Source organism: Artemia franciscana, chromosome 4, assembly GCF_032884065.1.
Source record: "Artemia franciscana chromosome 4, ASM3288406v1, whole genome shotgun sequence".
NCBI lineage: Eukaryota > Metazoa > Arthropoda > Branchiopoda > Anostraca > Artemiidae > Artemia > Artemia franciscana.
Window position 1 is genome coordinate 24,713,658 of NC_088866.1, and position 21,891 is coordinate 24,735,548.

General features: G+C 36.2%; 1 protein-coding gene across 4 annotated transcripts in view; it reads left to right on the forward strand.

The window, feature by feature from the left end:
• LOC136026192 (uncharacterized) overlaps positions 1–21,891 on the forward strand; it is a 305,310-nt gene that overhangs the window by 34,460 nt on the left and 248,959 nt on the right. For all 4 annotated transcript variants that reach the window (XM_065702511.1, XM_065702512.1, XM_065702513.1 and 1 more), the window contains exons 6-8: positions 4,179–4,352; positions 12,454–12,550; positions 20,845–20,996. In XM_065702511.1, coding sequence (XP_065558583.1) covers positions 4,179–4,352; positions 12,454–12,550; positions 20,845–20,996 — 423 coding nt within the window. The remainder of the gene's footprint in view (positions 1–4,178; positions 4,353–12,453; positions 12,551–20,844; positions 20,997–21,891) is intronic.

The window sequence follows — 21,891 nt, forward strand, 5'->3', positions numbered from 1 at the left end:
AATTCTTATACCAATAGCTACATCAAACGATCTGCATTTTAATGCTGATTTCAAATATTTAAGTTTCATCAAGTTTAGTCTTACCCATCGAAAGTTACGAGCCTGAGAAAATTTGCCTTATTTTAGAAAATAGGTGGAAACACCCCCTAAAAGTCATAGAATTTTAATGAAAATCACACCATCAAATTCAGTGTATTAGAGAACCCGGTTGTAGAAGTTTCAAGCTGTTATCTACAAAAATGTGGAATTTTGTCTATTTTGCCAGAAAAAAACGCATCACGGATGCGTTTATTTGTTTGTTTGTTTGGTTTTGTTTTTTTTTCCAGGGGTGATCGTATCGACCCTCTTGTCCTAGAATTTTGCAAGAGGGCTCATTCTAACGAAAATGAAAAGTTCTAGTGCCCTTTTTAAGTGACCAAAAAAATTGGAGGGCACCTAGGCTCCCTCCCACGCTAATTATTTTTCTAAATTCAACGGAAGAAAATTCTGAGATAACAGTTTTATTCAGCGTAGGCGAAAAACCTTATAACCATGTCTTTGGGGACGACTTACTCTCCCACAGTCCCCGTGGGAGGGGCTACAAGTTACAAACTTTGACCAGTGCTTACATATAGTAATGGTTATTGGGAAGTGTACATACGTTTTCAGGGGAATTTTTCGGTTGGGGGGATGGGTTGAGAAGAGGGGACATGCCGGGGGAACTTTCCATGGAGGAATTTGTCATGGGGGAAGAAAACTTCCATGAAGGGAGCGGAGGATTTTCTAATATTATTTAAAAAACACAATGAAAAAATAAATATGAAAAAGTTTTTTCAACTGGAAGTAAGGAACAGCATTAAAACTTAAAACAAACAGAAATTATTACGCATATGAGGGGCTCACCTCCTCCTAATACCTCGCTCTTTACGCTAAATTATTTTTAGTAATTTCAACTATTTATTCTACGGCTTTTGTGATTCAGAGTTACTGACGTGGGGGTGAACCCCTCATTCATGTAATAAAAACATGAGAATACAAAAGTTCGTTACGTAAGCTAATTTATAAGTTACGTATATCTTTTGCTAATAAAATCAGTCGTAAAAAATTAAAAGTTCTAGTTGCCTTTTTAAGTAACCAAAAAATCGGAGGGCAACTAGGCTTCCTCCCCCGCTCCTTTTTTCTCAAAATCATTCGATCAAAACTATGAGAAAGCCATCTAGCCCAAAAAAATGAATATCCAAGCTCAAATTAGGCCTAAAAATTAGCCTAAAATTAGCCTAACTAAGCCTAAAAATTAGGCTTTAGCTCAAACAAATTAATATGAAAATTTCGTTTTAATTATTATCTCTGCGGAAAGCTACAAACAAGTTACAAACTTTGAGCTGTATTTACAAATAGTAATGGTTACTGGGAAGTGTACAGACGTTTTCAGGGGAATTTTTTTGGTTTGGAGGGAGAGTTGAGGGGGGGGAGGTTATGTGGGAGGATCTTTCCATGAAGGATCTTCTCATGGGGGAAGAGACTTTCAATGGAGGGGGCGCAGGATTTTCTAGTATTATTTAAAAAACAATGAAAAAATAAATATGAAAAGTTTTTTCTACTGAAAGTGAGAAGCAGCATTAAAACTTAAAACGAACAGAAATTATTACGCATATGAGGGGTTTACCTCCTCGTAAATACCTCGCTCTTTACGCTAAAGTATTTTTAGTAGTTTCAACTATTTATTCTACGGCCTTTGTGATTCAGGGGTCATTCTTAAGGAATTGGTACAAAATTTAAGCTTTAATGTAAAGAGTGAGGTATCGACGAGGGGTGAGCCCCCTCATATACGCAATTAAACATACGAATATAGAAGTTCGCTACGTAATTTAATTCGTAAGTTACGTACATTTTTACTTATGAAAACGTTCGTAAAAAATTATAAGTTATAGTTGCCTTTTTAAGTAATCAAAAATTGGAGGGCAACTAGGCCTCCTCCCTCGCTCCTTTTTTCTCAAAATCTTCCGATTAAAACTATGAAAAAGCCATTTAACTCAAAAAAATTAATATGTAAATTTCGTTTTAATTATTCCTCTGCGGAAAGCCAAAATCAAAACATTCATTGATTCAAAAACGTTCAAAAATTAAATAAAAAAATAGTTTTTTTTAAATGAAAGTAAGGAGCGACATTAAAACTTAAAACGAACAGAAATTACTTCGTATATGATTGTATGATAAACCCACTACCGCTCAAGTTGTTCATGCATTGACGCATTATAGAGCCATTTTTTTCGCTGGTTTCTTTCAGCTTAGTGAGAGACATGATAAAGAGAAGAGACGGAATAGATTGAAAAAATATATAATTTAGGCTATAGGTTTTCATATTAGTGAGGTGGAGGTAAAGTATTTGGACAGTGGGAAGTAGGTAGTAGGTATAATATACAAGTACCTTTTCTACTGTTTTATATTAAACTCTTATTTTAAATTGTTCTCCATCAAAATTGTGATACAGTGAGACATAATTTTTTTGAAAATGAGTACAACAGAATTATTTGTAGTTTTACTTGAGCGTGATGATTTTTTAGTTAAATAAATATAATAATTTTACCATCTTTCATATCTAACAACGACGTTATTTTCTTGGAAAACTGGTTATGAAAGAACTTGCGATCGAACATGACAACCTATCGATGCATACTGGCCTCAATTTCTGAAAGGCATTGCATGTCCAACCAACAAACTCGAAATATTAATGAACAGATTCCTCCATTTAGTTTTCCGACTGTTTTGGGCTCTTAAATTCGTCATGGAATTGGTTATGAAACTGGCTGTAGAGAGATAGTAGTTAATTCATGCTCCCTTTTTGAACTTAATTTAGTTTGATGAAACTGAATTTCGGAAAATCGGATTTGATCACGAGATAATTCCAAAAATACATCAAAAAAAGGGAAATCATTTATAATAAAATTAAACGTTTTGGGTTTCCACTTAAAAGAAACAAACGACGTTAAAACTTAAAGGAACATGAATTGTTAAATATGGCTATAAATAAGCCACTTGACGCCTTTTTTTTATGTTCTTTCTGAATAACATAATCGCTTTATTAATTGTACAAATAAAAAAAAAAACAAGATTTTTTAAATGAAAGTAAGGAACAACATTAAAACTTAAAACGTACAGAAATTACTCCGTATATGAAAAGGGCTTTTCCTCCTCAATGCCTCGCTCTTTACGCTAAAGTTTAACTCTTTCTCTTTACTCTACTTTTTAAAACATCAAAAAACTTTAGCGTAAAGAGCGGGGTGTTGAGGAGGAAAACCCCCTTTCATATACGGAGTAATTTCTGTACATTTTAAATTTTAAGAGTTTAATATCAAACAGTAGAAAAGGTACTTGTATCTTATACCTACTACCTAATATTTTTCTAATAGGCTTGTTTCTCTGATGCTCAATCCCAATGAATTATACCAAGTAAGATAAAAATATGATGCTTTAAAAACAAATTTGGGCTATATATTTGTACATTAGGGAGGGGGAGGTAAAGTATAGCAAGTCTGCGTGCCTAATGTGTTAGGTACAACTATTCTGCACATTATATGGTAAGAATTACTTTCTAACTTCCCACTGTCCAAATACTTTACCTCCATCTCCCTAATATGAAAACCTATAGCCTAAATTATATATTTTCCATCTTTTCCGTCTCTTCTCTTTATCATGTCTCACACTAAGCTGAAAGAAACTAGCGAAAAAAATGGCTCTATAATGCGTCAATGGATGAACAACTTGAGCGGTAGTGGGTTTATCATACAATCATATACGAAGTAATTTCTGTTCGTTTTAAGTTTTAATGTCGCTCCTTACTTTCAGTTAAAAAACTTGTTTTTTTATTTAATATTACTATAAATAAGATGTTATCTTGCATTTATATTTTTCGCGACAAGCGAAAGCTTTCCGGGTTGTAGTAAAAATAAATAAATACAATAATTTTTATAAACAATTTTTTTCAGTTGTGTATGCTGAAGTGTTGGATGGGGTCCAGTATTTTGTAACGGGGCAATGATAGAACAATACAAAAGTGGGCAAACTATGGGGAAAGGGTTAGAAATTACAAAAATCTTTGAGCCATCGAGAGTTCAGGAGGGGGCAGAAAGGGGAAAAAGACCCCAATCGTGCGTGAGTTCCTGTCTATGCGCTCCTTCTTAAGCTTTTTTCTTTTACAGCCAATAGCAATGGCAACTTTACCTGCAATGCTGATAAGCATGGTTAAGAACCCTTTATCTGCAAAATATGATCTTTCAAGTCTTCAAGTTGTGCTTTTTGGGGGTGGAATAATGAGTGCTGCAATGGAATCAGATATTAAAAAACGACTGCCCAACCTTAAATCTGCTGTACAGGTAAGCTTACCATTAGTAATATATTAAATTGTGTTAGTTGAAACATGTAGATAATTATTATAACACCTATGCATAAAATATTAGAAAGCCTACACCACAGTATGCTCAAAAGCATCTTCACTTGTCAGCTATGAGGGCAAATATCAAAATTAGATATATTCACGCCCCCAATTTGGAAGCGTGAATGGGAAGTGTCACGGAAGCGTGAGTTTTTTCCCCGAGTAAAGCAATTAATCAGGATATGGCTCTGTTCTGAAAGTAAGTGTTTTTCCCCCACCCTTTGGTGGAACCTTCAACTTGATCTTCACGAGAATTCAGGGGTTGAAACTGACCAATCATAGTATCAGTTTTACTAAATATTAATAATACTATTCAAATAAGCAAATATGAAATTAAAAGTGAAAACGAACACAAATTATCGTATAAGCGAAAAGGACTTTAAATAGCCTTAAACCCTTTTTTCAGGCTAAATTCTAAATAGTTATTTGCTGTCCTGAAAATATTTTAGAATACAAAAAATTAAGTCAGTTGGTAAGAAAAAGAATCTCATTTCCCTATCGCCTTTCAAAATACTTGAAAAAAAATATATTATTTAAAGGAAATTTGATTAAATGTGTTATTTTTTCTTCAGAAGGCTGTGACTAAGCGTTCATATGGCTTTTCTGCGAGATCATCAAGTTGTTTGTGAGTAAAATAAAAAGTCAAACTTCGGTAAATTTTCCACCTCCCTAATTTATGCTAAATCACAATCTTTTGATGTGGTTTGACAAAAAGCTAAGCATACGAAGAAAAAGGGAGTTAATTAAGACATCCAGTAAGGGTGATTTCAGCATCTGAAAAAACAACAACAAAAAACAAAATAGAAACAGACATTTGGCAAAGACGTCTGTTAAGCCGTTCTTAACACTTGAAAAAAGGTGAAATGAAGAAAAGGTGTAGCCTATATAAAACAAAAACTGTTCATTGAAGTAATTGGGCAAGAATATTGTCCTAGTGATTAACTCAGCCTCTTTAAAGACCTGATTTATGATAGCAAGGATGCAAAATTTTGTTTTTAAAAGAAAAGCGACGAAAGGTAAATCTCTTAATGCAACATAAATTGTGTTTAAAAAATGTCCCCAGCATCTATGATTAAAATGAGATCTTTATATATACAATTTTTAATTTCAACTACCCCCCTAAAAGAGCGTGGTAAATCCTTTACTATGGAAACTAAAGTTTTCTCTTCATTGAGAGACTTCCTTAATTTTTTTTCCTTTTTTTTTCGTCGAACGCCATTTATAGCTCATGTGGTTTTACAATGTGTTTTCTTTTGATGTATGCATTATCACCAAAAGTACATTATTTTTTCAGTTTCACTTTCTTTTGAAAAAAAAAATGCTTAAAAAAATTGTCAAGTAAACATGGTCAAGCGGCGCTGTTATGTATATTCCAACACATACCTTTGATTGAGAATGAAATTCTTCTAATTCTTTCTACAGTCTTTCGAAAAAGCCATGGTCCTTTGCTTATCTCCTAGGACCATTAGTCAAATGCAATCACCCATGGGGCAAAAATAAAATAAAAAAGACAAATGAACATGCATCCGTGATATGTCTTCTGGAAAAAATGCAAAATTATACATTTTTGTACACAGATCCTTGAAACCTTAAGCAACTGGATTATCTGATATGCTGAACCTGATGAAAGGGCTTTCTGTGATATTTATTCGTCCAAAAGTATAAGCTTAGTAGCCAACATATTTATGTACTGGTATATATCGGTCCTTTGCATTTGTATCAAAACACATCATTTCAATTTTTGATAAGTAGGCTACTTATATTAGATATTTTATTCGAAACAAAAGAAATTTGTCTTTAATTTAGTTTGACTGAATTGTTTTTATATTTTTGTTGGATAGGAGAGTTATTATGGCCTACTGATGAGAATATTACTATAATAAAGGATATTTGATGTCTCGATCTTTTTAATTTTTTGCCATTGTTATTAATCCTTTTTGCAAGTGAATTTACGAACTGTAGTTCTTCTACCAAATTATAAGTTTAATAACAAAATATGTATGCATTTAAGTATATCCATGCTAAACCATGTATACTGAAACTTATCATGAGTACCGATATTTAACACTTTATTCCAAACTAAAAGGGTCTTTCTTCCTTTAATTCAGTTTGAATGGTGTGCTTTTGTATTTTAATTAGGGAGCAGGATCTATAATTGCCATTAAATGAGGGTTTTCCTGAAATACTAGATAATTTGGATTTTATTATTTTCAATTTTTATCATTGTTATTAATTGTTTTTGCTTGTGAATTTACAAGCTGAGGTTCTTCGTGCAAACACATGAGTTTAACCGCCTAAATATTTATGCACTTAAATATATCAAAGTGATAGGATATGTATTGAAAATTATCATTTAGTATCAATATTAAGGAGTTTCTCAAACAGTTCGTGGTAACGAACTGTAGTAAGGAGCGACCCGGCTCAATAGTAACCAAAACTCTAAAAATGGAATTTTGATACCAATAGCTATATCAAAAGAATCGCATTTTAATGCTGGTTTTAAATATATAAGTTTCATCAAGTTTAGTTTTACCCATCAAAAGTTACGAGCCTGAGAAAATTTGCGTTATTTTAGAAAATAGGGGGAAACACCCCCTAAAAGAATCTTAAAAAAGAATCATAGAATCTTAACGAAAATCACACCATCAGATTCAGCGTATCAGAGAACCCTATTGTAGAAGTTTCGAGCTCCTATCTACAAAAATGTGGAATTTTGCATTTTTTGCCAGAAGGCAGATCACGGATGCGTGTTTATTTGTTTTTTTGTTTTTTTTTTTGTTTTTTTTTGTTTTTTTTTCCAGGGGTGATCGTATCGACCCAGTTGTCCTAGAATGTTGCAAGGGGGCTCATTCTAACGGAAATGAAAAGTTCTAGTGCCCTTTTTAAGTGACCAAAAAAATTGGAGGGCACCTAGGCCCACGCTAATTATTTTCCCAAAGTCAACGGATCAAAATTCTGAGATAGCCATTTTATTCAGCGTAGTAGAAAAATCTTATAACTATGTCTTTGGGGACGACTTACTCCCCCACAGTCCCCGTGGGAGGGGCAACAAGTTTGACCTGTGCTTACATATAGTAATGGTTATTGGGAAGTATACAGGCGTTTTCAGGAGGATTTTTTTGGTTGGGGGGAGGGGTTGAGAAGAGGGGGATATGCTGGGGGAAATTTCCATCGAGAATTTGTCATGGGAGAAGAAAACTTCCATGAAGGGAGAGCAGGATTTACTAGCATTATTTAAAAAAAAAAAATTAAAAAATAAATGTGAAAAAGCTTTTTCACCTGGAAGTAAGGAACAGCAATAAAACTTAAAACAAACAGAAATTATTACCCATATAGGGGGATCACCTCCTTATGATACCTAGCTCTTTACGCTAAAGTATTTTTAGTAATTTCAACTATTTATTCTACGGCTTTTGTGATTCAGGGGTCATTCTTAATGAATTGGGATAAAATTTAAGCTTTAGTGTAAAGAGCGAGGTACTGACGATGGGGCGAATCCCCTCATATATGTAATAAAAACATGAGAATACAAAAGTTCTTTACGTAAGCTAATTTATAAGTTACGTAAATCTTTTACCAATAAAAAGATTCGTAAAAAATTAAAAGTTCTAGTTGCCTTTTTAATTAACCAATAAATCGGAGGGCAACTAGGCTTCGCCCCCGCTCTTTTTTTCTCAAAATCATTCGATCAAAATTATGAGAAAGCCATTTAGCCCCCCCAAAAAAAATATGCAAAATTTCGTTTTGATTATTCCTCTGCGGAGAGAAAAAATCAAAACATGCATTGATTCAAAAACGTTCAGAAATTAAATAAAAAAAACGAGTTTTTTTAACTGAAAGTAAGGAGCGACATTAAAACTTAAAACGCACAGAAATTACTTCGTATATGAAAGAGGCTGCTTCCTCATCAACGCCCCGCTCTTTACGCTAAAGTTTTTTACTGTTTTAAAAAGAAGAATTGAGAGAAAGAGTCCTCATCAACGCCCCGCTCTTTACGCTAAAGTTTTTTACTGTTTTAAAAAGAAGAATTGAGAGAAAGAGTCAAACTTTAGCGTAAAGAGCGGGGCGTTGATGAGGAAGCAGCCTCTTTCATATACGAAGTAATTTCTGTGCGTTTTAAGTTTTAATGTCGCTCCTTACTTTCAGTTAAAAAAACTCGTTTTTTTTATTTTTATGGCACTTGGTATTAACCAAGTGACATATAGCAGTCGCCAATTCTGTCGGTCTGTCTGTCTGTCGGTCTGTCTGTCGGTCTGTCGGTCCCGGTTTGGCTACTTTAGGCACTTCCAGGTAAGCTAGGACGATGAAATTTGGCAAGCGTATCAGGGACCGGACCAGATTAAATTAAAAATAGTCATTTTCCCGATTTGACCATCTGGGGGGGAGTGGGGGCCCAGTTAATTTGCAAAAAAAGAAAAAGTGAAGTATTTTTAACTTATGAATGAGCAATAAAATCTTAATGAAATTTGATGTTTGGAATGATATTGTGTCTCAGAGCTTTTATTTTAAATCCCGACCGGATCTGATGACATTGGGGGGAGTTGGAGGGGGAAAACCTAAAGTCCCGGCTTTTCTACTTTAGGCACTTCCAGGTAAGCTAGGACGATGAAATTTGGCAAGCGTATCAGGGACCGGACCAGATTAAATTTGAAATAGTCGTTTTCCCGATTTGACCATCTAGGGGGGGAGTGGGGGCCGGTTAATTCGGAAAAAATAGAAAAAATGAAGTATTTTTAACTTATGAGCGGGTGATTGGATCTTAATGAAATTTGATGTTTGGAATGATATTGTGTCTCATAGCTCTTATTTTAAATCCCGACTGGGTCTGATGACATTGGGGGGAGTTGGAGGGGGGAACCCTAAAATCTTGGAAAACACTTAGAGTGGAGGGATCGGGATGAAACTTGATGGGAAAAATAAGCGCAAGTCCCAGATACATGATTGACATAATCGGAACTGATTTGCTCTCTTTGGGGTAATTGGGGGGGAGGGAGTAATTCTTAAAAATTAGAAAAATGAGCTATTTTCAACTTACGAACGGGTGATCGGATCTCAATGAAATTTGATGTTTAGAAGGATATCGTGTCTCAGAGCTCTTATTTTAAATCCCGACCGGATCTGGTGATGGGGGCGGGGAGTTGGGAGGGGGAAACCTAAAACTTGGAAAACACTTAGAGTGGAGGGATCGGGATGAAACAAGGTGGGAAAAATAAACACAAGTCCTAGATAGATGATTGACATAAACGGAACGGATCCACTCTCTTTGGGGTAGTTGGGGGGGGTATTTCTGAAAAAAATGAGGTATTTTTAACTTACGAACGGGTGATCGGATCTCAATGAAATATGATATTTAGAAGGATATCGTGGCTCAGAGCTCTTATTTTAAACCCGACCGGATCTGGTGACATTGTGGGGGGGGGGGAGTTGGGAGGGAGAAACCTAAAAATTGGAAAACACTTAGAGTGGAGGGATCGGGATGAAACTTGGTGGAAAGAAAACACGAGTCCTAGATACATGATTGACATAACCAGAACGGATCCGCTCTCTTTGGGGTAGTTGGGGGGAGGTTAATTCTGAAAAATTAGAAAAAATGAGGTATTTTTAACTTACGAACGGGTGATTGGATCTCCATGAAATTTGATTTTTAGAAGGATATCGTGTCTCAAAGCTCTTATTTTAAATCCTGACCGGATCTGGTGACATTGGGGGAAGTTTGGGGTGGGGAAACCTAAAATGATGGGAAACGCTTAGATTGGAGGGATTGGGATGAAACTTGGTTGGAAAAATAAGCAGAAGCCTTGCATATGTGATTTACATAATTGGAACGGATCCACTCAATTGCGGGGGGGGGTAATTCTGAAAAATAAGAAATATGACGTATTTTTAACTTACGAAGGAGTGATCGGATCTTCATGAAACTTCATATTTAGAAGGACCTCGTAACTCCGATATCTTATTTTAAATCTCAACCGGATCAAGCGTAATTGGGGGGGGGGGCAGTTGGGGGGACCGGAAATCTTAGAAAATACTTAAAGCGGTGAGATCAGGATGAAACTGGATGGGAAGAATAGAAACCTGTCTAAGATACGTGACTGACATAACTGGACCGGATCTGCTCTCTTTGGTGGAATTGGGGGGGGGGGGGGGTAATATTGAAAATTGAGGTATTTGTAACTTACGAAAGGGTGACCAGATCTTAATGAAATTAGATATTTAGAAGGATCTTGTGCTTTAAAGTTCTAATTTCAAATTCCGACCAGATCCTGTGACATTCGGGGGAGTTGGAGGGGGGAACCGGAATTCTTGGAAAACATGAAAATTGGAGTATTTATATCTTACGAATAGATGATCGGATCGTAATGAAATTTGATTTTTAGAAGGAATTCATGTCTCAGAGCTCTTATTTCAAATCCCGACCAGATCTTTTGACATTGTGTGGATTTGGAGGGGGAAATCTTGGAAAAACGCTTGGAGTGTAGGAATCGGGATGAAGCTTGGTGGATAGAATAAACAAATGTCCTTGATACGTGATTGACAGAATCGTACTGGATTCGCTCTCTTTGGGGGAGTTGGGGGGAGGGGTTCAGTGATTGGCGAGTTCGGTGCTTCTGGACGTGCTAGGGCGATGAAAATTGGTTGGCGTGTCAGGGAGCTGCACAATTTGACTTGATAAAGTCGTTTTCCCAGATTCGACCATCTGGGGGGCAAAAGGGAGAGGAAAAATTAGAAAAAATTAGGTATTTATAACTTACGAGTGGGTGATCGGATCTTAATGAATTTTGATATTTAGAAGGATTTTGTGACTCAGAGCTCTTATTTTAAATCTTGACCGGCATTAAGCCTCTTATTTTCCTTTTTAAATCAATCTATTGATCCATAGAATTTTGTTAGAGCTCATACCATATGATCTCTTGGCTCTTAGCTCTTGGCTCGCCTCGTCACAAGTGCCATATGAGCTCTTAGCTCTTGTTTCAAACTGAAATGATTTTCCAGTACTTATATCATATACTCACTACCGCTCAAGCTGTTCATGCACTGACGACTATAAACCGGTTTCTTTGGCTAGTTTCCTTCACCTTCGCGTGAGAAAAGACAAATAGAAGTGACAGAATAGATCGGGAATATACAGTTGAATAGATCGGGAATATACAGTTTGGGTTATACATTTACCATTAGGGAGGGCACTATTCTTACTTCGTAGTATGTAAAATAATTGTAATTAAAACATTTTGCATGCAGACCCAGAGTACTGTACCCCTGCCCCCATAATATGCAAATATACAGCCCAAATTTGTTTCTAAAATACTATATTTTTGTCATGCTTAGATATATTTTATTGGGTTAACTTGACTTCAATTCTTGAGTAGTAACGGGTATATCATACAAGTACCGGTTTTCATTAATTCAGTCTAAATAATATGTTTTTTTTTCTTAACTGGAGAAAAGGGTCTGTTATTGCTTTTCAATGTGGGCTTTACTGTGATATAAGATAATTTGCGATCTATCTTTTTTAATTTTTCATCATTGCTATTAATGACTTTTGCATGTGAATTTACTAGCTGAGAATACTTTCCCTTTAATTTCGCATGAACAATATGTTTTTTTATTTTTTTTTATTTATCGAATAGAAGGATTAATCGTTATTACATTTCAATGACAGTTTTATTGAAGTAGAAGATTATTTGCAGTCCTTCTTTTTTATTTCTTATTATTGCTATCAATTGTTTATGTATATCAAATTTATCTTCAACGTCAGCCTGTTTTTATAGACTTACTTTGATGATGAATTTATTTTTAGCCACACATTTTGTCTTTTGTTGTCCTCCGAATCTTTTTTTATCTTTTTCTTGCTTTTATTAAAGTTCGTTGAGTGAATATGCTTTAAAAGTAGCTGAGAATAAATACTTATTAATTTGATGTCAAGTGAAATAAAAAAAAGCTTTCAGTAAGTAATATTAACCCCACAATAACTAGGATTCTCTAGTTTTCCACAAAAAGGTCAAAGTTTAGTTTAAAATTTATTCCATACGCGTCTCTTTCAGGGTTACGGAATGACGGAAATAGGCTATATTTCTGTCACATCACCGTACAGCAAGAACGAGGAGGCAATTTGTGTCGACACGTGTATTGAGCTTCAAAGTAAGTTTTTCTTCTTGAAAAAAAAATTCTTGAGAAAATAATACCATTTTCTTTCTTTTTTTATTCTAGGAAAGCGTTTTAACGCTTTAAGATCTAATGAAAGAACTAGTTTGCTACATTGTACGAAAATGTTAATGGGTAGGTTTTGGTAATCATAATATGCAACTTTATTAACAGATTTTTAAAGTAGTATGATAAGACGATATTTCACAAAAAAGTAAGGCATTCCATGTTCAAAAATACATCCTACGGTTTTATGGCACTTGGTATTTTACTAAGTGCCATATAGCGGCCACAATTTCTGCCCGTCGTTCTGTTGGTCTCGGTTTTGCTAGTTCGGGCACTTCCGGATATAATAGGACAATGAAAGTCGGCAGGCTTGCCGGGAACCGGACCACATTAAGTTAGAAATAGTCGCTTCCCGATTTGACCATCTCGGGGGGGGGGGGTGGAGGGACGGTTAATTCAGAAGAACTAGAAAAAAATGAGGCATTTTAATGGCACTTGGTATTTACCAAGTGGCATATAGTGATCGCAAATTCTGTCGGTCTGTCTGTCAGTCCCGGTTTTGCTAGTTTAGGCACTTCCAGATAAGCTAGGACGATGAAATTTCGCAGGCGTATCAGGGACCAGATAAGATTAAACTAGAAATAGTCGTTTCTCCAATTCGACCATCTGGGTGGTGGGGGTGGTGGGACGGTTAATTCGGAAAAATTAAAAAAATGAGGTATTTTTAACTTACGAAGGGCTGTTCGGATCTTAATGAAATTTGATATTTAGAAGGATATCGTGTCTCAGAGCTCTTATTTGAAATTCGGACCAGATCCGGTGGAATTGGGGGAATTCGAGGGGGACAACTAAAATCTTGGAAAATCCTTAGAGTGGAAGAATCTAGATGAAACTTGATGGAAAAAATAATCACAAGTTCTAGATACATGATTGACATAACCCAAACGGATACGCTCTCTTTGGGGGAGTTGGGGGAGAGGGTTAATTCTGAAAATTAGACAAAAATGAGGTATTTTTAACTTAAGAAGGAGTGATTGGATCTTAATAAAATTTCATATTTAGAACGACCTCGTATCTCAGATGTCTTTTTTTAATTTCCGATCAGATCCAGTGTTATTGGGGGGAGTTGGGGGAGAGGGTTAATTCTGAAAATTAGACAAAAATGAGGTATTTTTAACTTAAGAAGGAGTGATTGGATCTTAATGAAACTTCAAATTTAGAAGGACCTCGCAAATCAGATGTCTTTTTTTAAATTCTGATCAGATCCAATGTTATTGGGGGGAGTTGGGGGGACCGGAAATCTTGGAAAACGGTTAGAGTGGAGAGATCGGGATGAAATTTAGCGGGAAGAATAAGCACAAGTCCAAGATATGTGACAGACATAATCGGACCAGACCCACCCTCTCTGGGGAATGGGGGGGGATTTGCAAAAATTAGAAAAAATGAGGTATTTGTAACTTACGAACAGGTGATCAGATCTTAATGAAATTCAATATTTAGAAGGATCTTGTGGTTTAAAAATCTTATTTTAAAGTCCGACCAGATCCAGTCACATTGGGGGGAGTTGGAGGGGGAACTAGAAATCTTGGAACATGTGAAAATTGAGGTATCTTTATCTTACGAATGGGTGGTCGGATCTTAATGAGATTTGATATATAGAAAGATCCTATGTCTCAGATGCTCTATTTTCAATTTGAATGGAATCCAGAGACATAGGGGTTGGAGGGGGGCATAAGCATTCGAAACCGGAAATCTTAATACGTGATTGACATATTTAGAACGTGTCCGCTCTCTTTGGGGGAGTTGGGGTGGGTTTCCATTGCTTTAGTGATTTTGGTGCTTCTAGACGTGCTAGGACGATGAAAATTAGTAGGTGTGTCAGAGACCTGCACAAATTGACTTGATAACAGTCGTTTCCCCGATTCGAGCATCTGGGGGGTTGAAGAGAGTGTAAAAATTGAAAAAAATGAGGTATTTTCAACTTACGAATGGGTGATCGGATCTTAAGGAAATTTGATACTTAGAATAACCTCGTGTCTTAGACCTCTAAGTTTAATTCCCGACTGTATCCAGTGATATTGGGGGAGTTGGAGGGGGAAAGAAATGGGAAATCTTGGAAAACACTTAGAGTGGAGAGATCGGGCTCAAACCTGGTGGGAAGAATAAGAACAAGTCCTAGATACGTGATTGACAAAATCAGACTGAATCTGCTCTCTTTGGAGGAGATGAGGGGGGGGGGGCGTTAATTTTGAAAAATTAGAAAAATTGAGGTATTTTTAACATTAGAATGGGTTGTCAGATCTTAATGAAATTTGACATTTAGAAGGAAATCATGTCTCAGAGCTTTTATTTTAAATCCTGAACAGATGTGGTGACATAGGGGGGAGTTTGAGGGGGAAACCGGAAATCTTGGAAAACGCTTAGAGTGGAGAGATCGGGATGAAACTTGGTGGGCAGATTAAGCAAATATCGTAGATACACAATTCAAGTAACCATACTGGATCCACTCTCTTTGAGGGAGCTAGGGGGTAGGGTCCAGTGCTTTGGCTAGTGCGGTGCTTCTGGACGGGCTAGGACGATGAAAATTGCTAGGCGTGCTAGGGAAATGCACAAATTGACTTAATAAAATCGTTTTCACTGATTCAACCATCTGGGGGGCTGAAGGGAGAGGAATAATTAGAAAAAATGAGGCGTTTTTAACTTACGAGTGGGTGATCGGATTTGAATGAATTTTAATATTTAGAAGATCCCCGTGTCTCATAGCTCTTATTTTAAATCCCGACCGGCATTAAGCCTCTGATATTCTTTTAAATCAATCTATTGATTTTTAAAATTTTGCTAGACCTCATGCCATATGAGCTCTTGGCTCTTAGCTCTTCCGACCTCGTCACAAGTGCCATATGAGCTCTTGGCTCTTGTTATCTTACGAAATGCGAGATTGAATCTTGATGAAATTGGATATCTAGAAGGATCTCGTATCTCAGAGATCTTGCTTAAAATTCCGACCGCATCCGATGACATTGGGGGGAGTTCGAGGGGAAAACTAGAAATCTTGGGAAACGCTTAGAGTAGAGTGAACGGGATGAAACTTGGTGGGAAGAATAAGCACAAGTCCTAGATACGTGATTGACGTAGCTGAAACGGATCGAACCTCTTTGGAGGAGTTTGGAGGGGGGGTTAATCCGGTTAATTCGGAAAAATTAGAAAGATGAGGTATTTTTAACTTACGAACAGGTTATCGGATCTTAAGGAAATTTCATATTTACAAGTACCTCTTAGCTCAGAAATTTTATTCTAAATTCAGACCAGATCCGGTGACATTGGGGGGAGTTGGAGGGGGAAACTGGAAATCTTGGGAAATGTTTAGAGTGAAGAGATCGGGATGAAACTTGTTGGGAAGAATAGGCACAAGTTCCAGACATGTGATTGACCTAACCGGACACGATACGCTCTTAGTTAAAGGGGGGTAATTCCAGTCCTCTGGCGATTTTAGTGCTTCTGAACATACTATGATAATTAAAATTGCTAGGCGTGTCAGGGACCGGCACAAATTGACTTGATTACAGTCGCTTCCCCAATTTGACCATCTGGAGGGCCGAAGGGAGAGGAAAAATAAAAGGAAATGCGGTATTTTGAACTTACGAATGGGTCGTGGGATCTTAATGAAATTTGATATTTAGAAGGACCTTGTGTCACAGAGCTCTTATTTTAAATACCAACCGTATCCGGTTATATTGGAGGGACTTGGGGGGGGGGGACGGGAAAACTTGGTAAACGCTTTGAAACAAATTGAGATGAAACTTGGTGGGAAATATAAGCAAAAGTCCTAGACACGTGATTTACATAAGCGAACCGAATCCACTCTCTTTGGGGGAGTTGGGAGGGATTTCCAGTGCTTTGGTGAGTTCGGTGCTTCTCGGCATGCTAGGACGATGAAAATTGGTAGGCGTGTCAGGGACATGCAGAAATAGACTTGATAACAGTAGTTTTCCCGATTCAACAATCTTAGGGGGGCTGGAGGGAGGAGAAATCGTGGAAACTGAGGTATGTTTATCTTACAAATGGATGATCAGATCTTAATGAAATTTGATATAGAGAAAGATCTCATGCCTGAGATGGTCTATTTTTAATTTGGATAGGATCTGGGGACTTACAGGGGTAGAGGGGGAAGCAGAAATCCAGGAAATGAGAAATACTGGAAAACGCTTAGAGTGTAGTGATCAGGATGAAACTTATTAGGACGAACAAGTACAAATTCTAGATGCGTAATTGACATAACCGGACCGGATCCATTCCCTTTGGGGGAGTCGGGGGGATTTCTAGTAGTTTGGCGAGTTCGAGAATAAGCACAAGTTATCGATACGTGATTAACATAAGCGGACCGGATCCAATCTCTTTGGGGGAGTTGGAAGGATCTAGTGCTTTGGCGAGTTCGGTGCTTCTTGACGTGCTAGGACGATGAAATTGATAACTCTAGTACCAAGTCTAATTTTAGGTTCCGACCTCGTTACAAGTATCACATGTGCTCTTCACTCTTATCTAATAACTGGTAAGGGTACATAAATGCCAATCACTAGTTTAATTCAACCGAATGATGCTCTGCAACGTGCTAAGCCAGTCAAAATTACTTTGTTTGTAGATGTTCACAAGAAAGTCTATATTTTGTTTGTATAGGACCTATCTGAAGACTAAAGACAAGGAATTATATTTAATTATACAAATTCTGTATAGTGTCAGTTGGTTTCAGTGAAAGTAGACAAACTTTATGCGTAGTTTTGTCAGTGGAGGGACAAGACCACTTACAACTTTATGGTAGTATGCCAACAATTTTTTTTTCGGTCCTCTCGAAAGAATTTATGTTATAGTTTTTTTTTATGCCTTATTTTATGATAGGTTCTTTTGCTTTTATCTAACATTCAATCATGTACAAAAATATAAAAAAAGACATCTTAATGAAAAAGATTGAAAGTCCAGAATAAAAAAAGGAGAAAAATGAGAACATATTATGGGGGGATGGAGTGGGAGGGGTGTTTTTCAAAAGGCTCAGAAGAATAAAAGAAACAAAAAGTGTAATGAAAGCGTAAAAATAGAAAAATATTGATATTTTGAGGCATTTACACAAAAGTCTATGCACGCTCCTGGTCTGGAAAATTAATGCGCTGAATGGCCTTTATTTTTAGGCCAGTTTCAAGGGAGAGGAAATTACCTGGTCTGAACCCCCCCCCCCCTCCAAAATATTTCTTTGACTCGTAAATAATATTGAAAATGAAGGTAGAAAAAGCTATAATTGAGACAGTTGGACAAATTCCACGAGAGAAAACCCCCTTCTAATTCAGGCTTTAGTTACCCTCTCCTAACCGAGCAAAAAATTATTTTGATTGACATTGTAAACTAAACAGTTGAGAAGGATTCAGGTGGTGCAATCTATGATTTTTTCGTACATTTCTTATTTTTTTGATGTGTGTAAATAGTCTTGAAAAAAAAAAAAAAAACAGTTTCTGAAGACTAGAACATAATTTACAGTCTAATGAAAAAAAATTTAAGGGGGCTGTCTGTTTTATATACATATACTGACATTTATTCCTTAAGATCTTAATAACTTTTGATTTATTACAATTAATAAAATGAAAACGTTTAAATTGTTATAATAAAAACACAAATATATTACGTATATGAGGGGTCTACTCCCTCCTCAATATCTCAATCTTTACGCTAAAGTTGGACTTTTTGTCCTAATTCTTTAAGAATGACTCATGAAACACAAGGGCCGTTTAATTAGAATAACAAACTTTTCCAAAAGTTCCAAAAAAAATCAGCATAAAATGTGAGATATTGAGGAGGAGGTGACCCCAATAAACATAGTAATTTCTTTTCGTTTTAAGTTTTGGTGTTGCTCTTTATTTCAGTTGAAAAAAAAGATGTTCTTTTTTTATTTAATAGCAGTCAAATCATAATTCGAGTCAGGTGAATTCTCAAACATATTCGGCGATTTCAATAACAGCGGTAATATTTAAGTTGCTCCACACTCCGCTGTTACTCTGGATTTACTGGCCTAAGGTGAGAGATTAAGACAGTAATTACAATAAAACACTACATATAATAAACTTACGATATGATAATAAGCAATGAATCACCTTAGAATTGAGAAAAGTCAGTATAAGAGCCGCTCTTTTCGAGTAAATTTATTTGTCTTGAAAAGGAACCCTGCTCCCTGTTGACAAAATTTTTTCTGTAAGACTAATCGACAAAAATATTCAAAGTTTAAAAGATTATGAATATTAATTTCCAAATGTTGTTACTTTTATTTTTTTTTCCTCGCATGATAAAGGAAAAAACATGTGAAAGCTTTGAACCTTTAAATTTGGCTAAGGACACGCCCATCATCAAACAGTGGCATCAATTTTGAAAGTGATTATTTTCTTTCATTAAAAAAGTTTTCAAACATTGTAAATTAGGTAATTAGTTTTTGTATTTGTATATATTTGTATGTATATACTTATTTTTCTCGGAAATGGCTCCGTATTTCTGCGGAAAAATTGGTATGTTTGGATATTCTCGCCTAAAAAAACGATCTAGATAAGTCAGAAGTCTGATAAAATTCGTTAAACATCCTAATTTTGGAAAAAAAAAATCATGTCAGAGACGTCATTTTCCATACATCATTGCAGTACTGCATCATGCAGCACTGCAATGACGTTGTCACACTTATGTCGAAAAATTGAACATTTTCATGCGCGGTAAAGTTTACATTTAATTGCTTAAACTACAATAATTGGTGATAATCTCGTAACTCAGATCTCTTATTTTAAATCTCAACTGGATCCAGCGTCATTGGGGAGTTGGGAGGGGACCAGAAATCTTAGAAAATACTTAAAGAGGAGAGATCAGGATGAAACTGGATGGGAAGAATAAAAACCTGTCTAAGATACGTGACTGACATAACCGGACTGGATCTGCTCTCTTTGGTGGAGTTTGGGGGGGGGGGTATTCGGAAAAATGAGGTATTTGTAACTTACGAACGGGTCACCAGATCTGAATGAAATTTAATATTAGAGTGGAGAGATCGGGATGAGACTTGATGAGAAGAATAAGCACAAGTTCTAGATACGTGATTTACATAATTGGAACGGACCCGTTCTCTTTGGATTAGCTGGGAGTTGTTAATTTGGAAAAATTAACAACTTGATGAAATTCGATATTTAGAAGGAACTCATGTCTCAGAGCTCTTGTTTCAAATCCCGACCAGATCTGTTGACATTGGGGGGAGTTGGAGGGCGAAATCTTGAAAAACACTTGGAGGGGAGGAATCGGGATGAAGCTTGGTGGATAGAATAAGCCATGAGTAATGAGCTGCACAAATTGACTTGGTAAAGTCGGACTTGCAATCATAATGTAATATCTTTGAATTATGCAGTATGAAAAGACACTAAATTGCGTAAAGAGCAACAAACTGGTAATTGCAAAAATTCTTGTATATATTTTACCAAGGGATTACAACAATTCAAAAACCTTATAAAAGGAAGCCAAAAGTTTGAAGCTTAGTGGAAGTCTTTGTTAGAAAATATCATCACAGAAATTCTTTTCTTAATGTCTTTTTAAGACAGAAAAAAATTAAAATTTTTTTAAGTTCACTTCGGAATCGCTAAAGTTATTAAGAAAACTACAAAAGTATTTACAGTGCCTGAGCAATAATTTTAACATTTTAATTTAAACTAGAAAAACATCTGAAAATTTTAAAATTAGTTTGTTTTCCTGTTTGAAAAAATCAAATCGCTACGTGATTAAGCTTACAAGTTTGAATGCATTCAGTCTTATTATGTCAGTAGGAAGGCCCAAAAACTGAAAACTTGCAAATATTACAAATGATAATTCTCTATTTTGACAAGGGGTTACAATAATTAAAAAATCTTAAAAAATAAAACTTAAGGTCTGAAGCTTAGTTGAAATCGTCTTTAGAAACTGGACTTGCTTTAGTAATCAGATTAAGTTATAAATTTGGATTTTATGGATTGTTAAAACCTTCTTGTTAAAGCAAAGTTTGGCTGGGTTCAAGTTATACTGTTAATGGGTGAGTGTTGATTCCGTCTGGTACATCAGCAGTAAGGTATAGTTCAAATTTTGAACCCACAACATAAAAATAAAGTAGTCCGGTTTGACGTTAAAATATATATACTCATGCACGTTTAATCTCGGCCCCAGAAGCCCTTGTCCAGACGAGATTCAAAACTGCTGCCTGTGATTACTAAACATAGCCTATTATTTTAATAGCAATTTTACTTTTCTAGCTGACCGACCAGGTACTCTAGGTTACCCTTTACCATACATTGAAATGAAAGTTATTGACTTAAAAACTGGTGAAGATCTGGGACCCAACGAAGACGGAGAATTATGTCTTCGAGGACCTCAGCTTGCAAAAGGCTACCTCAATCGACCTGACGTGAGTAAACATATCAATATAAAAGATCGACTAGCATATACATAGTTAGAGTAGGGTAACTGTGTGGACGTCAACCTCCACAGCTCTTATAACATAAAAGACCATTTGTAACTGTGTATTTTATTTCTATTTCTTACTATGTAAGATCATTTGTTATACTGTTCGTAGGTGAGTGTTGGTTCCGTCTGGTACATTGGCAGTAACGTATAGTTCAAATTTTGAACCCACAACGTAGAAACAAAATAGTTTGGTTTGACGTTAAAGCACATAGGCTCATGTACGTTTAATCTGAGCCCCACAAGCCCTTGTCCAGACGAGATTTGCAACTGCCGCCTGCGCTTACTAAAAATAGCCTATTATTTTAATAGCAATTTCACTTTTCTATTGTATTGTATTGTATCGGATTAACGACGCTTCTTGACTACTAAGGTCCCTGCGTCGGCCCTGCAGTGCATTCCGGCAGCATGGTTCGATCTCTGTGTCCCGTATTACCAAGCTAAGGTCAAACCCACTGCGCCACCACAGGACTTCACTTTTCTAGCTGGCCGACCATTCTGTTTTTTAAATGACTGCGGAACTGTCAAAACCTTGAACTTATGGCTATGGAAGGACTTTTCTCTTTTTGTGTATACTATGTAAGAATATTTTATCGTAGGCTCTCACCGAATTATCGGGACCACCTCAAAGATAAGTCTAACAATGGTTTTAAGGGCCAGCCATACAACTCAAGGAGCTCATTCAAAAGGAAGTGAAAAGCTCTAGTGCCCTTTTTTTAGTCAAAAATGATTGGAGGGCAACTGACCCCCTCCCATGCCCATCAATTCCCCTATTGCATCTAATAAACATGTTGAGATAAATATTTTTTGACTATAGCATAAAAGGTCCATTGACTATG